Source organism: Sitodiplosis mosellana, unplaced genomic scaffold, assembly GCF_009176505.1.
Source record: "Sitodiplosis mosellana isolate CC-2019 unplaced genomic scaffold, AAFC_SMos_1.0 Smas_scaffold_6166, whole genome shotgun sequence".
NCBI lineage: Eukaryota > Metazoa > Arthropoda > Insecta > Diptera > Cecidomyiidae > Sitodiplosis > Sitodiplosis mosellana.
In genome coordinates, this window is record NW_022601407.1 from 2,054,164 (window position 1) to 2,069,321 (window position 15,158).

Sequence of the window (15,158 nt, forward strand, 5' to 3'; positions counted from 1 at the left end):
CTCTGTTATAATACATATCTTCCAGTTGTTTCTCCGCACGCCTTGCGTATATATATATATATATATACATATATATATATGTTCTTTATTTCTTTTAATTTTCGTTTGCAGCGTGTGAATGCGTTCACATGTAAATAAACTGATGCCTGAGTAGAACGAAATGAACTTACACAGCAATGTTAGTGTGTTTCTTTTAGCAACTGAAATTTTCCGTTCACGCTGCGCCAGTCTAAACAAATTAATTTATGCAAGAAATCAAGTTCATGTTTGGATCAAATCCATCATTCAAAGCCAGAACGCTGGCAAAACGGACCCGTCATCGATATTGAGCTGGCTCACATCGAATGTGAAATTAAAGTTAATCGTTGCAAATGATTTTGTGTGACCGAAAAGTAAAGTTAGTGGTGATAGAGCGACGATGCACTCCGCACATCATCATCATGTATATATGTATGTTACATAGATGTGTACGATCTTTGTAACTACGAATCATACGACTGGAACCAATGACGTGCGCACACTTTACACCGACCAACAAGAAACATCAAACACCAGCAAGGGGCTACCCCTGTGTAATTTCGATGGCATTCGTTTTGTCGATTGCTTCAATCGTAGTAATTTAATTTGTTTACCAATCGTCATTGCTCATGAAATAAAAACCAAAATCAATTACACTCGCCCTATTTTACTCGGCCGCAAACATTCAAACGGCATATTATTTCATTCAATAAAATGAATTTGACGTCCCAATAATTTGATTGTCGAAATTCAATAATATTCCAATTTTATATGAAACTAAATTTTCCTTTCTGTGGCATATACTTAGTGGGGCTATATCCTAACTATTTTGAATATTTGATGCTGCACATTGGTCATTTAATGTCAACGGTTATTTTGCGAATAAAAGAAAAAAGAAGAATCCTTACCTGCGTGTGGCATCTTCCAAAATGTGTCAGCACCATCCCGTATTAACGGGTGCTGCAAGCTGGTTCCAATCAGTTTGAAAAATATATCTTGTAACAACTATTTTGTTAGATAAAACTATCAGGTGTGTGTGTGTGTGTGTGTGTGTAGTTGCTGTGCGTTGTTTTTCTTCCGGCACGTTTGAATTTCTAATGTTGCCTGAAGATGATTGATTTGGGCCCAATCTCCGATGAATCAATCAAAATGATTGTCCAGAATATTTTCGTATGTTTTTTAGCTGTACAATTTTCTACACCTTATCGTATATTTCTCAATCCACTACACTGCTATCTGGAACAGAGAAAAGAAAAAACAATCGATTATCATTTTTTTAGCATTTCTTTATTCTATTTTCGGATCAAATTAGAGGTATTTTTGGCCGTCCGATCAGTATTTTTCCAGTTTTTTTTTAAATCCAAATCTTAATCAAACATTTTCAACGCCAGATGATTCTTTCCAGCAAGAGTGACCAATTTTTTTTTCAAAGTTTTCTATTTGGACCGTGAATACACTTGTATTTTATAAAATAAATCAAATTTGGTTGAATTATTGAATATAAATAGAACAATCGTTCCCCAAAAACGAACGAAAGTGAATCGAATCGTGTTCAAATACGCACGCATCAGTAACTCAATCAAAATAATCAGTGATTGGCTGTTATGAATCGACTACACTGCATTAGAACAAAGAGTTAATCAAATAAGTTATATTTTTGTGTAAATGTGCAGCGTTTAAATGATTTTGGCGCATAATATATCTATTCTAACCCAAAGTCATGGCACTGAAACCAATTAATTCGTTACAATTCATACGCATAAAGGACGATTCAACGGCAACTAGAGGAAGGAATAGTTCGAAAGTTGACGGTCGCGCTATGCCAGTGATGATCGTTAGATTGTTTCTTGTTCTCATTTGTGTGCACTCCCTATTTGTCTGTGTTCCCTCTAATCCAGTCTTGTCGTATGTTTTTCACCCGGTTTTGACAACATTTTTCGCACACACGCTTCGGTAAACAACGAGTCGTGTATCTACGACGAACGAATTTATTCGATGATGAACCATAATTTTTCATAATGTTTATCCGCGTTAAGTGTGTATTAAATACATAACATCAAAGGGCTGCATACATATTCAAACCACAACCCGAAATTTAAAGAAAGAAGAAAACGCATGTAAAACCGAATGTCTATTATGCGTTGAAGTGCTCTCAAGAGGATGTATTCGAGTTGTTCCAATTGAAATTTATATGGCTATAAGCATGGCGACGATGATTCACTTAGAAAAATGCATTCAATCTCCTAGGCTTGCTAAATTTGTCGCCGCTCTTCCGGGGAAATCATTTTCTTCTATACAAAAATGAATTATGATTTGTTTAGAACGTAGTGCGCCGAAAATTTCAAGTTTCGCAATTGAGAATGTGTAAATCAGATAATTGTTTTGTTGTTTTGATACGCATCATCAAATCATTGTTCATTGTGAGAAACCATAACGATAATACTGATCCCCGATATTTGTAACAATTGTTATAAATGTTTGTATATTACATTGTTTAAAATATTTACACAAAAGCCAAAAATAAAGAGTGGCAATAGGCGGGAAAGCTGCACCGAGCACAAGTGATATCCCTTTATTTTATTTTATTTTTTGAGAGCGATAATGATTGAACGTTCAACACTCACTCAAAAACATAAACTTTGCCGCCGACATAATACAATTTTATGAATGTTATTGAAATTTTATTACAATAACTGCATGAAACTGAAACATGCTAAGGAAATAGAAGAAGGAGGACTGTTGAACTGGGATATGTAGGAGAGGAAAAACGTTAGAGTTGAGAGTGAATGGCAGCGTTTGTATAATCCGATAAACAAAAGACGTAGTATTAACGCTTTTCACATTGCATATTTGGATGCGGTACGGAGCGGAGCGAACCATAGTATAATATGATTTGTTTGATATGGATCCGTGTAAAATCAACCCACTGCATCACACAATAACAGAATAAATAAATATCAGCGACAATAAGTGACTACACTTGCGACATCAATGAATCGCTGAATAATTCGGCTTGAACAGAGCTACACAATAATAACAACAATTCATTTTTATGTCATTCATGCACCCATTGACAAATTCAAAGTGTCTAACTGTTTCGTAACGTTTGAGTTCCGGACTGCCGTCAACGTTGCTGCTGCATATACCGATCAAACATTCAAATGGGATTTGCTAATGAATAATGAATCTGAACAACAAAACGTCACTTTTTTGTATATTTTTTTTTTCAAATGGATACTTTTCTCCCTTTGAATATTCTCAGTTTATTTTCTCAACGATACGACGGATGTATGTCCGAACTCTTTTTTTCCATTCATTTGTAATGAATGAAAAAATCCAGAAAAAAAAATATTTGATTGAGTCAAGAACTTCCGACAATATAGAACTCAATACAATGGTACTTCTTGCAAAGTTTAAAATATAAACGACTCGAATACTAAACCATACGTTGATTTTTGTCAACAAATATATTGAAGTCAATAAGTTCAAAGGAAGTTTTTTCATTGTGAACATTTGAAGAAAAAAAAATCAGCTTTCGTACTCAAACCTCCAATTTCAAAGTTAAAAACATTTTTTCCTTGATTTTTTTTTTTTTGCAAAGGGAAATCATGAACCAGACACATGATTGCTTTCATTATTATCAGATGTATGGTAAAGTGCATAAGACTAGTAAAAATTCGCATAAAATTCAAATGCAAATTATTATTTAGATTTCATGCGCGAGAAAATCCAAACATATTTCAACATTTGATAATCAAGAACGTGGCGAATGTAAATGTTAAAATGATTTCAATAGACTGTGTCCCAAAGAACAAAACTGTTTTTTTCTCCACCGTGTCGATCAACAACTAGAAAATAAAGTACTTTTTATTTCGGCAATACATCCTATTTTCCGTTGACCATTCGCAATTATACCGGGCAGTAAAGTTGCACAAGGAAAGCAAAGTCAGACTAAGTGCATATGATGAACATGCACTTGGGCACAGCGATTATTGGAAGTCTTTTGAAACCGCTATTAATCATTATCTAATACCATAATACGGGTGGTTGAGTATGGAGTTGAAGTATTTCGTTGCATTGGCCCTCAATTTCGTTCTAAATGAAATTCCGCATGTTTCATTCGCAACCAATGCAATTTGGCCATTCAGAAACCGAATAGGAAAAAAAGAAACGAAATTGGCGAATCTAATCAGTCAATTCAATTAGTTTAAAGATTAATTTCTCATTGAACGTAATAGCGACAACAACAAAAGAAAAAAGGTCAATATATGAAAGCAGCCATATAATGTAATAAATTACCAAATGATACGTATGGGCTACGATACTGAAGAACGATCGTAATCGTAACAACACTTGAAATGACAACATCACAGAAAAACATCGAACTTTGTTATACATGTGCACATTCATCGTGCGTAATATGAGAGCTGTTTTGTTGTTCAATGTTACGATAGACAGAGAGAGGAAAAAAGGTCAAAACGCCAGAAGAGAATGTTTCAGTATCAATAGCAAAGTGACAATGGGAAATGATGTAGTGGTTACAGAAGCATCAACAGCACACAAATAAAACACACAAAACAGAGTGAACGGCAATACACAAAATAAAAAGGACAGCTGTAGATTTTTATCGAAATAATTAATATTTGCAAATTATAATTAGCATCACCCCTCATTAGAGTCACTGGTTTAACGATACTCTCTCTCTCCCTCTCTCTCTCCCTACAGTAGTAGTGCCTGCAACTGCGCAAACGCTTTCATGTGTATTTGTTTTCCTTTTGCAGCATCACAGCCATGTATGACTATACAATAATGTTTTGAACTGAATGTGCACCATTCCCAGTGTGATTACCATCGATTTTCTGCCCAATATTTTGTGTAAAGTTGTGCACAATGCTTCAAAAATAGGGAGGCGTTTCAATGCAACGCATGAAAACTTTTCAAACTGGAATAAAGATGTTGAGGAAATTTGGAAATTTGTTATTTTTAGACAGCGTCATTCTTATCATGTACTTCTGTTTCTTTCCTCCTGTTTTCATCCCCGATGCCATTTCTACTTTTATCATTTTGTGATATCGCAATTCATTTCAACGAATCTTTAGCCTATATCAAAAGTTGTAGCTATTCGACGTTCGCGCAGTAAATGACACACCGAATTTTACTGCTCAACTGATTCTGTCTGCCACAATCGAATAATAGCAACAAAAAAGACGGCTGTTTTACCCAAGTCAGTTGATTTTTAATGTCTGCTAGCTGAATTCTGTGCAATTTTAATTCATTACTGTTGTGAACATCAGAAGAAGAAAAAAATCGATACATGTTTCAGTTAACAGACATCTCTCCGCTTGGAATGACTGTAGTTTTTAACCATTGTTCCGGGCAATGAACATTATGATATCACATCAAATCAAATGAAATGGGCTAAATAAATTTATTGCATCCAAATGAAGTGATGGCACAATGAGAGTGCAAGCAAATTACGTTATTATGTAATTTAACAAATTTTCAGTGAGTAATACAAACGAGCCGATTTTTGAATATTATTCCACCGATCCACCCCGTTTCAAGTCGAAAAACGTTTACATAACGTACGTCCTTTCAACAACTGAGAAAATTACTGATTGCTGATAAAGCGATCAGTGTCAAGAAAATGCCCGACTACAATTACGGTGCATGTGTTCCACTTGACGAGAATGCGAAGAGCCGTTCCATTTCAATTTACATAAAAAATATATTTGCTAACACCGAGTGAGTGAGTATTTCTGTCTCTCTGTGTGTGTGTTCATGAGAGTGAGCGTATATGTGACACGAGGTGCGTGTTTATTGTTATGACCATTTTATATTATATGATATTAATACTTTAATTTTCCAGATTTACTATTGGAAACATTCAAATCGATGCACAAAAGAGCATCCTGCTAGAACATACGAACTCCGAATCGGAAGTATTGCCCCCTTAAACTTTAAAAAAATGAGTAAAAATATGCATTGTATGCTCACTTTATATCAAATCGTTGTGTCGCCTCTCAATTTCAAATTTAGGAATTATCGCGTGATTTCCGCACACGCGTCACAACGACGCTTATGAAATGATCTCTGACGGCGATATGAAATCAGAGCACTTTCATTTCATGCTCTTCATTTTTTAATACCCCGTCGTTTATTGATGGCGCTATGCATGTTCTTTTATGTTATGCGTTTGTTGTTTTTTTTTTCCTTGTTTTTGCTTTTTGACTACGAGCAGCGTCAGCCTAATAGCCATTTCATTTGGTGTTGACAAAAATGTGCACTAGCTTATGTTGTTGAGCCGTAGAGCGAATGTATTTCACAACTTGATATGAACATCTTAATCAAAGTTGGCTATGAGGGAAATTTAACGCAATATTTATTCACATTTATCAAATGCTAATAATGTTTGACATTCCATATTTCGGTTGCATGGATGTTTGTATAATAATGAACAAAAAACAACAAAATAATATAGTGTTGGTATACAGTTTATATTTAGCTGATAATCATTGTTTAAATAAAATAGTAGACAAATGACGAACAAAACTGAGTAAATGAAAAAAAAAGAAGAATATTTTTGAGATCCTGTCATATTAAAACCAGTCCACACTTTTCGTCCATATAGAAACTTGGTAAAATTTTCAAGTACACACACACTCTGGGAAATTTGACATTTTTATATAAATGTTATAAAGTGATACCGGTCACTTTGTATTTCCGAGTGATGCATCATTTCAAATATGCAATCTAAAACTATACATATATTTTCCCGGGGATTAGTTTATTTTACTGCCCGAAATAGCAGATGGCGTTAATTTGCGTTGGGATATTTGAAATCATGTCAACACCAGTAACTATGAAGTGATAGCGGGAAAATTTATATAGAAATTCATATAGGAATGTCAAATTTCCCGGGGAACATATCAACTTTCCGTCCAAACTTGACATAGTTTGAACTTTAACGCCAACCGAATCATAAAAAACATACTCTCCTTTTTCTCTCACGTCTCATTTATAGAAATTTATGATAGATCACGAATGGTTTCGTTTTTTTTAAATCTCGTTTTTGATAGGGCATCTCTTTCTCTCACTTTTATTATAGATAAAAAATTTATCTCACTTTTCACTGGGAAACGTTATTCCTCGAATTTTTTTGTTCAATCCGTTTCAAGTCGGTTATTTTTTATCAGAGCGTGTTATGAGCTGATGTCAGCAGCACCAATTAACGTCAGCTGCTGATATCAGCTCAAGGGGCAAATCACTACTGAATTGACTGAAAGTACTGAAAACCACTGAATTTGTTTTTCTTGATACTGAAAATTACTGAAAACCGATTTTCAGTACTTCAGTGTCAGTTGATGCATTGGATACGTCAAACTATGACACTTGACTTATATCATTAACGCCATACAGTTTAAAAATTGATATTGAGGTAGAATTTTGGAAAAAAATTGAAAAAGATTTGTCTACAAAAGTGCGAAACTATAAAAATACGACATTCAGTAGTTTGGAAATAAAAATACGCCGAATAACATTTGTGTAAAAAATCCATTCTTGTTTTGTTTGGTTTTAGTCTTCGTGGTTTCAGAGATGCACTTTCATAGAGTTGATGATACACACATCAACGACATGGAAATGTTCATTCGACGAAAATTGCCAGACATATATTTTCGACATTAATCACTCTTTTCTGATGTCAGCTTCTTTATTGCGTCTTTAGACTTTTCTAATTCAAATATAAGTGACTTATAAGACTTTATTTTTGATAAAATACGTTCAATTTCCATTTGGAATGCTAGAAAACAAACATTAAACACAAGTGTCAAGAAATTTTGACAATACTGAACTGCAATAAAAGTCATATATTCACTAGGTACTGAAAAAACTGAACCGCTACTGAAAATCGATCGCAGGTACTGAAAAGTACTGAAAACCGGTTTTCAGTAGTAATTCGCCCCTTGAATCAGCTGCTGACGAGTATGCGTTGCGTTGTTTTAATGCATTTACACTGTGAATTTTACAGTATAAAAATGAATCAGCAATCTTCTAATTGGTAAGTTCAAACTTGCCGTTGATATTTTTGGAGGATATCTCGTTTTACCGCATTGACTCATAACACGCTCGGTTTTTTATATCTTGTTTTTGCCATTTTCAACAATTTTGCATCGAAAAATACGAACCCGAGTAAAATTATCCAACAAAATGTACCGATAAAAAGCGATATGAACATTGTACCGGAGACAAATCAGATTAAGCAATTCTCTGTGAAATTTTAATAAATAATAAATTCAAATCTAACATAAAAAAAGACATATCTATTTTCTCATTTGATAGAAATTGGGGAAAAAATTTAAACTGCTTAAAAAAATCGAAGTTATCTAAATTTTATTCATTTCGACTGGTAATTTGAATAGGAACATAAAAAGATAGTAATATACAATCATTTGGGTACTAATGAAAAAAATATTTGATTTTGTTCCGACAATTTGGCGAATAGATTTTTAATAAGTTTTTATGTCGATGAAATAAATTTTGAGCTATTGCAACCAAAGTGCAATGAGAAAAATCTACGCATAGAATTGCACATAGAGAAGTTAAGGATTTCTTTTCAATTCGGTTTCTGTTGGTGCTTCTTTGTTGTGTCTGAAGGAATGGAAACCAGAACAGATATTTACATTCAAAGTTTTTTTCATGTTCGAATGTGCAACACACAGATTGCGGTAATCACACAATGGAAACAATGAAATGTATAAAAATATCTGTAACAAATCCAAAGTAATAAAATGCACTTTTCCTTTTCTAATACATACTAACATAATCGAATCTGCACAATAGCATTTTTTTTTTCTTTTAAGCTCACCGAAACCGATTTTATTTTCGATTCTGATTAAGTTCAAACTTATTTCTGGTGCCGCTTTGCACCGAAACAAAAACAAAAAAAATCTCAAAGAATCAGATTATCTTACACAAACACGCTGCGTTTGTAGTTCAAGCATTAGCTTCATCCTTTTTCATTCTCAGTTCGTTTATTTTATGTATCTCATTTGATCTGAATTTTAAGATCAACAATTGAATGCATAAAGGATCGGTGTGCTTGTGAGTAATTTGGGCTCAGAGGGAATTAAATCTGAAAACAGACAAACCGACAGAGATCCGCTTGCTTTGTCTAGTGGTTAGTACACATACCGAACAAGACACAGATTTTTCATACCACACAATGCAACTAAAGTATATAAATAATTAAGATATGATTTCAAAAAAAAAAAACATGGAAAATGTTATGAAAATTATTTATCTCTTTGGGTGCGCTGACTAAAAAGCATTTTTAGATTTCAGGCAGACGGTTTATGACCAAGTAAAGTATAAAACGAAAAGCAAATATATAAATATTTCTGTATGATAGGTTTGAATTTATCCGCTTGAATAGTACTTTTTTTAGTCTATTCCGATATTTTATTAAAAAATCATTTCAACTAGCGTTTTCGACAATAATCTCTACACCAAATGTAGAATCTATGAAACTATCACTCAACTATTTGAGTAGTTTGGAGCGAAAATGTAATAGAGAAAAGTTGCGCGGAAAAATGTCAAATGAAAAGAGATAGCTATTTAGTTCATTATAGTTTACTATAAAATATACTATAAAGCTATCCCTTTTCCGCTCATTCATCATCGACATTTTTCCACGCAACTTTTCTCTATTACATTTTCTACTCATTTTATATCACATATTTGAATGGTTTGGAGCGAAAATGTAATACAGAAAGTACTAGCTATATAGTGAATTATAGTGAACTATATAGCTATCCCTTTTCATTTGACATTTTTCCGCTCAACTTTTCTGTATTACATTTTCGCTCCAACCCATTCATATAATCATACCTAGAATATTTGTAAAAATCCAAAATATAATAGAAAAAAAATGACATAAAAAGTCAAATTATGTCTGAAAAACAGTAGAAATATTCACGATACGTACAAAAAATCTTGAAAAAATGAAATTTGATATTTATGAGCAATCTTTCCAGTTAGAAAGGTGTTGATTATTTGGAGAATCACACATTTGAAGATTTCAAAATAAACAAATTCATATCCATCTATTGCATGTTCATTTTAGTTCGAAAGAAATTTCGAAGAATTAATCTCGAATTTTGAAAAATATCCACCTCGAGTCCCAAAAGAGAATCCTTGATTTATTTTTAAAAAAAATTTATGTTTCAAAATAGACGTCCAACTGGACAATATTTTTGCACATGTGCAATTATATCAAATATTCAAGGATATTCTGGGCTAATGAGCCGAAATGACCTCGGTAAGAGTGATGTGTTTCAATTGTAGATTTCATTCATTGAATGATTCAATATAAAAATAACTTTTTCTAAACACTCTTTTGAGTGATTGGATGACGTGAAACCTCATTTTTTACATTATTTATGCAACAAAAATTCATTCGTGAGTATTGTTTACAGCATGAGTGCATCTGCTTATTCATTGACCATGAATAAGAATTATCCGAGATATTAAATGAAATTCTGCGGTAGACTACAGCTTGATGTGATTCAAACTGTGACATGGTTCAACACCTAAAATGTGTTGAACTGACTGTTGAAAACCTCTTTTCGATTAGACTTAAGAATAAATCTATACAATTTGCACTGGCAATAGCCAGTAGCTACAGCTTGAGACAACAATGAAAGTGAACTAATTCTGTGCGCATACTCGACTAACAATATGAATTCTCATCAATTTTCTATTAAATATACTGAGAGTTTTACAGCCAAAATTGTATCAAGTGATGTTAATTCAATACGTCTTAAGACAAAAAAAAACTACCCTACGCACTGTTACTCAAGTATAAGAGCTAAAAACAATGCCACTATAGAAAAACTGAAATGAATGAGAAAAATATGAAATGACTATGTCCCACTGTAATCCATCAGGTAGCTTGAAAACGCAAGAAAACCTACATACTTCAATGACCCGTATCAGTATCTAAATAAGTTTTAAAATCTTATTGTGAGATGATACCAAGATTAACCATCTCAACATATTCGTAACATATATCGATGAACTAGTTCTCAAGGGCGGTATTTGATTTTTAATCGCTCATTTCGTCTTTCCCAATGTAAATTCATTAAAAATAAATTTCAATGTTGGTTTTAATTTTAAATTCCCGTCAATACTTCAGCAAACAATATAGATTGAGGTTGACAAAATGAAAGAAACAAAAACAACCGAACAAAAAACGAGCCCACAAGAACCATAGATAATAACTGAAATATATTTCAACAAAAGAAAGAGGTATCTTTTTCATTTTCCTGTGTGTGTGTGTGTGTGTGTGTGTGTGTATTGAAATGAAGCTACTTTTGTGCAATTCCATACAAATATACAAACACGCGTGCGCACTCTTGAGGCACAATCACTTCATTTCTATGCACTCAAAACAAAAATGGCTTAGGAATATAAGGATTTAAGAAAGAAAACGAAGCAGATCGCAAAACAAAGACGATGATGATGGGTTCAAACCAAAAATTGTTATTTTGATGTTTGTCAAAACTCTGGAAAAAAAAGAAGAATATCCAACACATTTTCTGTTTGCTTTTGTTCGACTTGAAAACCGAGGCACAGAGAATAACATATCATCCGATATTCTCTTCGATCATGAGATAAATATCACGTTAAATGTCCGCATCATTTCAAAATATATAATTATTACGTATTTTAGTAAAGCAGCGTCGAAGTGCCCACGAATCGAACGTGAAACAAAAAACGAAACTGAAACGAATTAACCACAGAAAATGAAGATTGGTGTTACACTTCAGCAGTTTTGTTTTTTATCAGTATTTTGTTGTCCAAAAAGGTTGACACTTGACAATTCGATGTGAAAACTTCATTTTAAATTCGACATGTTTTATATAAACAAAGGGATATTCCGTCCTGACGGAAAGATTGATCGATTCACTAGGCAGATCACAAAAAATGATTTCATACAAAGCTGGTTGATTCTTTAATGATACAACCAGCGAATATATTAATTAAATTAAAAAAACGTAATTGTGATTCTTATTATTCATTGAATTAAAATTGCTGCCACTCTTCGCATATTCAAATCTTCAGAATTGTTGAATACAATCAAATGTCAGGCCATGTCAGTTTCCAAGTTTGAGAAATGTGTGAATGTGGGTTTAATTCCATAAACAAGGATATGTGATCTTTGTTCCAAGAATCCAAGAACAGTTGCCACGAATGACATTGCAAAATAAACTATGTTTCAGACGGTGCAGTAGCTCGACGTAGTCTTAACGAAGTCTTCATTTTTCAATCGAAAATATTTCAAGTAAAAAGGTATGCCAGAGGCTATTTTAAACTACCGTAGCAGTTTAAGAAACAAATCGATGCCAAACAGAATGAAAGATTGAATTTACTATGTTATTATTGATAAGTGGTCAACGAAAAACCGCACCAATTGTCAAGTTCAAATGAAGCAACAAAAATGCAAGGGACCCCGTAATATCGCGTTTAGTCAATATCCTTCAGTGGCATTATTTTTTTTTTTTTGGTCGTTCGCATGATCCTTATTTTTCTCGGCTATATTTTCATCGTATAGGTGAACTTTAACTTTATTTCTTATTAAACTGTGGCATGCTGTGAAGCACATTCCAATCTTCCGAAAAGAAAAAAAAACACTTTGCATCATATTCGTTCACTTCGACTTTTCGTGACAGGTTTGATATGTATATTTTATCGTTGGTTCATTCCCAAACTTCGATAAAAAGCACTGAACTTTTCTGCTGAAAAAGTCTTTGTTGGTTTTTTACATCAACATTTTGTTGATTCTTTCGAGGTGAGACGTGTTTGTTAAAATATAGTCTTGATTTTGCTGGTTTTCTGTTCACATTCGCAAGTGAACGCAAATACAATTCTACTTGATCATAAATTATACGAAAGGGCTTTTTGATAGTTGCAACCATCAGCGAATCCATCTTTGATGATCCTTATCTAATTCAATAAAACCAAAAAAAAAATGAGACGAAATTGAGATATTTCGGAATCAGTGTCAGCTGGAATACAAGTATCTCGTTTGCTGCTGGCGTATGCAAGGATTAAATGGCGATTTACTTAATTACATAATATCGGTGAAATGAATAATGCACACGACTAAACGTACACATACACAACCGCCAATGCAGCATGACGACACGCATGGAGTGCAAAAAATACAATTATTTTACGCCGTCGTATGAGATGAAACTATTTCAGTTTGGTGTCCCTGTAGAAGTTGTTCAATTTTCATTTTTGTCCATCCCAGTTATGTTGACGTTGTTTTTGCCATACAATCGATTCTTATAATATCGCGATATTTTTTAGAAGTAAAACTGCATTTATTTTTTTGGTGTTTAGTGTTTCTGTATAGTGGGTGCATATCTATTATCGTGATTCATCCAATATTTGTTGCTCAATTTTGTCAAGAAAGCATAATTATTAACCCAATGAGCCAAACACGTGCAATTATTGTGCATAGTAAATTTTTTCCCAAATCGTGCACAATTTCTACACATATTGTGCCCAGAAACAAAATTTTATCTAAAAATCACACAATTTTTGCACTTTTAGTGCTACATTTAGCATTACATTAAAATATGCACAAAATTCAAACATTTAGCATTACATGTGTTCATTGGGTATTTATATTAAACTTGCTTTGATAACCATTTAAAATTGAAATCAATTGAATTTTTTACAGTTATTTTTCTGTGCAAGAAAGTCGGCAGTTTTATTTGTTCGTTGGGCTCGGTCCGTTATTTTTCTTTTAGTTTGCACTTTTTCAATTCTAAAAACATTTTAATTTATTTATATAAGATGCATTGTTAAAAAAAAATTCCGAAAATATTAGTCCACGGGTGCTCGGTGTTGATTTTCAAACAATAGAACACAAACATTAAATTAACTTTGTGTTGTACAAACCTGGATGAATTTTTCTGAGAACGTCGATCGTGTGTGTGTGTGTGACCGCCGCTTCAGTAACGAAAGTCTTCAGTTCAGTATCAATTTCTGTTTTATTCTTTGTGTCGTTTGTTTTCGAAATATTGCACAACCACTTTTTGTAACATCATTTCATTTTTTCTTATGTTAATTTAATTCTTTTTTTTTACACAATGATCTTGATGTTATCGCTTTGCACTAATTGGCGTTATCCGTTTGCATCCGCAACATTTGTGTAGAGCCAAAACAGTGTGATCTAAAGATCAATATAAAAAAAATTGCATTCACAAAACTTATTCGCTGTATTCAACGTTGACTTTGACTGATTTGTATGGGTGTTGTTAATCCATTGGCCGTAAACGCTGAAAATATATGCATATTTTACCAAACACTATTTTTTTTATTTAACTGAATGAAACACTATTTTTTTTGGTCAAAACTTGAAATTACACGAGAAACCAAAAAACAACAGAAGCCGAACTCATTATTGAAAAATATCTATTTCCAATAAAAAAAAAATCGAAATAAAATATTTAGAAATTTTTTTCCGTTGAACCGAAGAAAAAATGATGAAAATCCGTACGTTGAACAAATAAATGGAAAGCAAATAAAAATAATGCTTTGCATGGGTTTTGCAATATACAATGCACACGCAAGAATTACTCGCATCACTAAAGTCAAAATCGAAACACATGAAAACACACGCAGTATATAGAGCTAGCCATCATCTAGTCGATCTGGTTTTTCCCATCTATCTCTGTTTCGCTCTTTTATTTCCTTCTATCTTTTTACTTTGTTCATATCCAACCATTCAAATTGTATTCGGTTTAACCAATTCAAAGATATTTTTGCTGCGTTAGAGAAATATTCGTGTTGGATGTCGTGTGTTAGCCCATTTTATTTAGCCGCTTCTTTTGCTCCGCCTTGAAAACATGCACGGTTTTTCCATTTCACATTCAGCTAGAGCTTCAGGGATATCTATTGTATCATCTACTCTCTATGTTTCTCTCCCTCTCTGTTCCGTTCACACACACACACACACACACACACATTATCTCCCCGGTTGAAATATATTCGGCACTATTCATCGGTTTTGTCGTAATTTTCTTTTTTGTTTTCTCACATAAAAATAGTATACTTCTGCACATGCA

General features: G+C 33.2%; 1 protein-coding gene across 5 annotated transcripts in view; it reads right to left on the reverse strand.

The window, feature by feature from the left end:
• Window positions 1–15,158, reverse strand: part of LOC129574992 (paired box protein Pax-6-like) — a 44,280-nt gene that overhangs the window by 28,386 nt on the left and 736 nt on the right. For 2 of the 5 annotated variants that reach the window (XM_055457729.1, XM_055457728.1), the window contains exons 2-3: window positions 13,990–14,369; window positions 927–1,254 (exon numbers count right to left, since the gene is read on the reverse strand). In XM_055457729.1, coding sequence (XP_055313704.1) covers window positions 927–939 — 13 coding nt within the window. In that variant the 5' untranslated portion in view covers window positions 940–1,254; window positions 13,990–14,369. Of the gene's footprint in view, window positions 1–926; window positions 1,255–13,989; window positions 14,995–15,158 lie in introns of those variants that run through there. The other 3 variants (XM_055457733.1, XM_055457730.1, XM_055457731.1) reach the window with 3 other exon arrangements.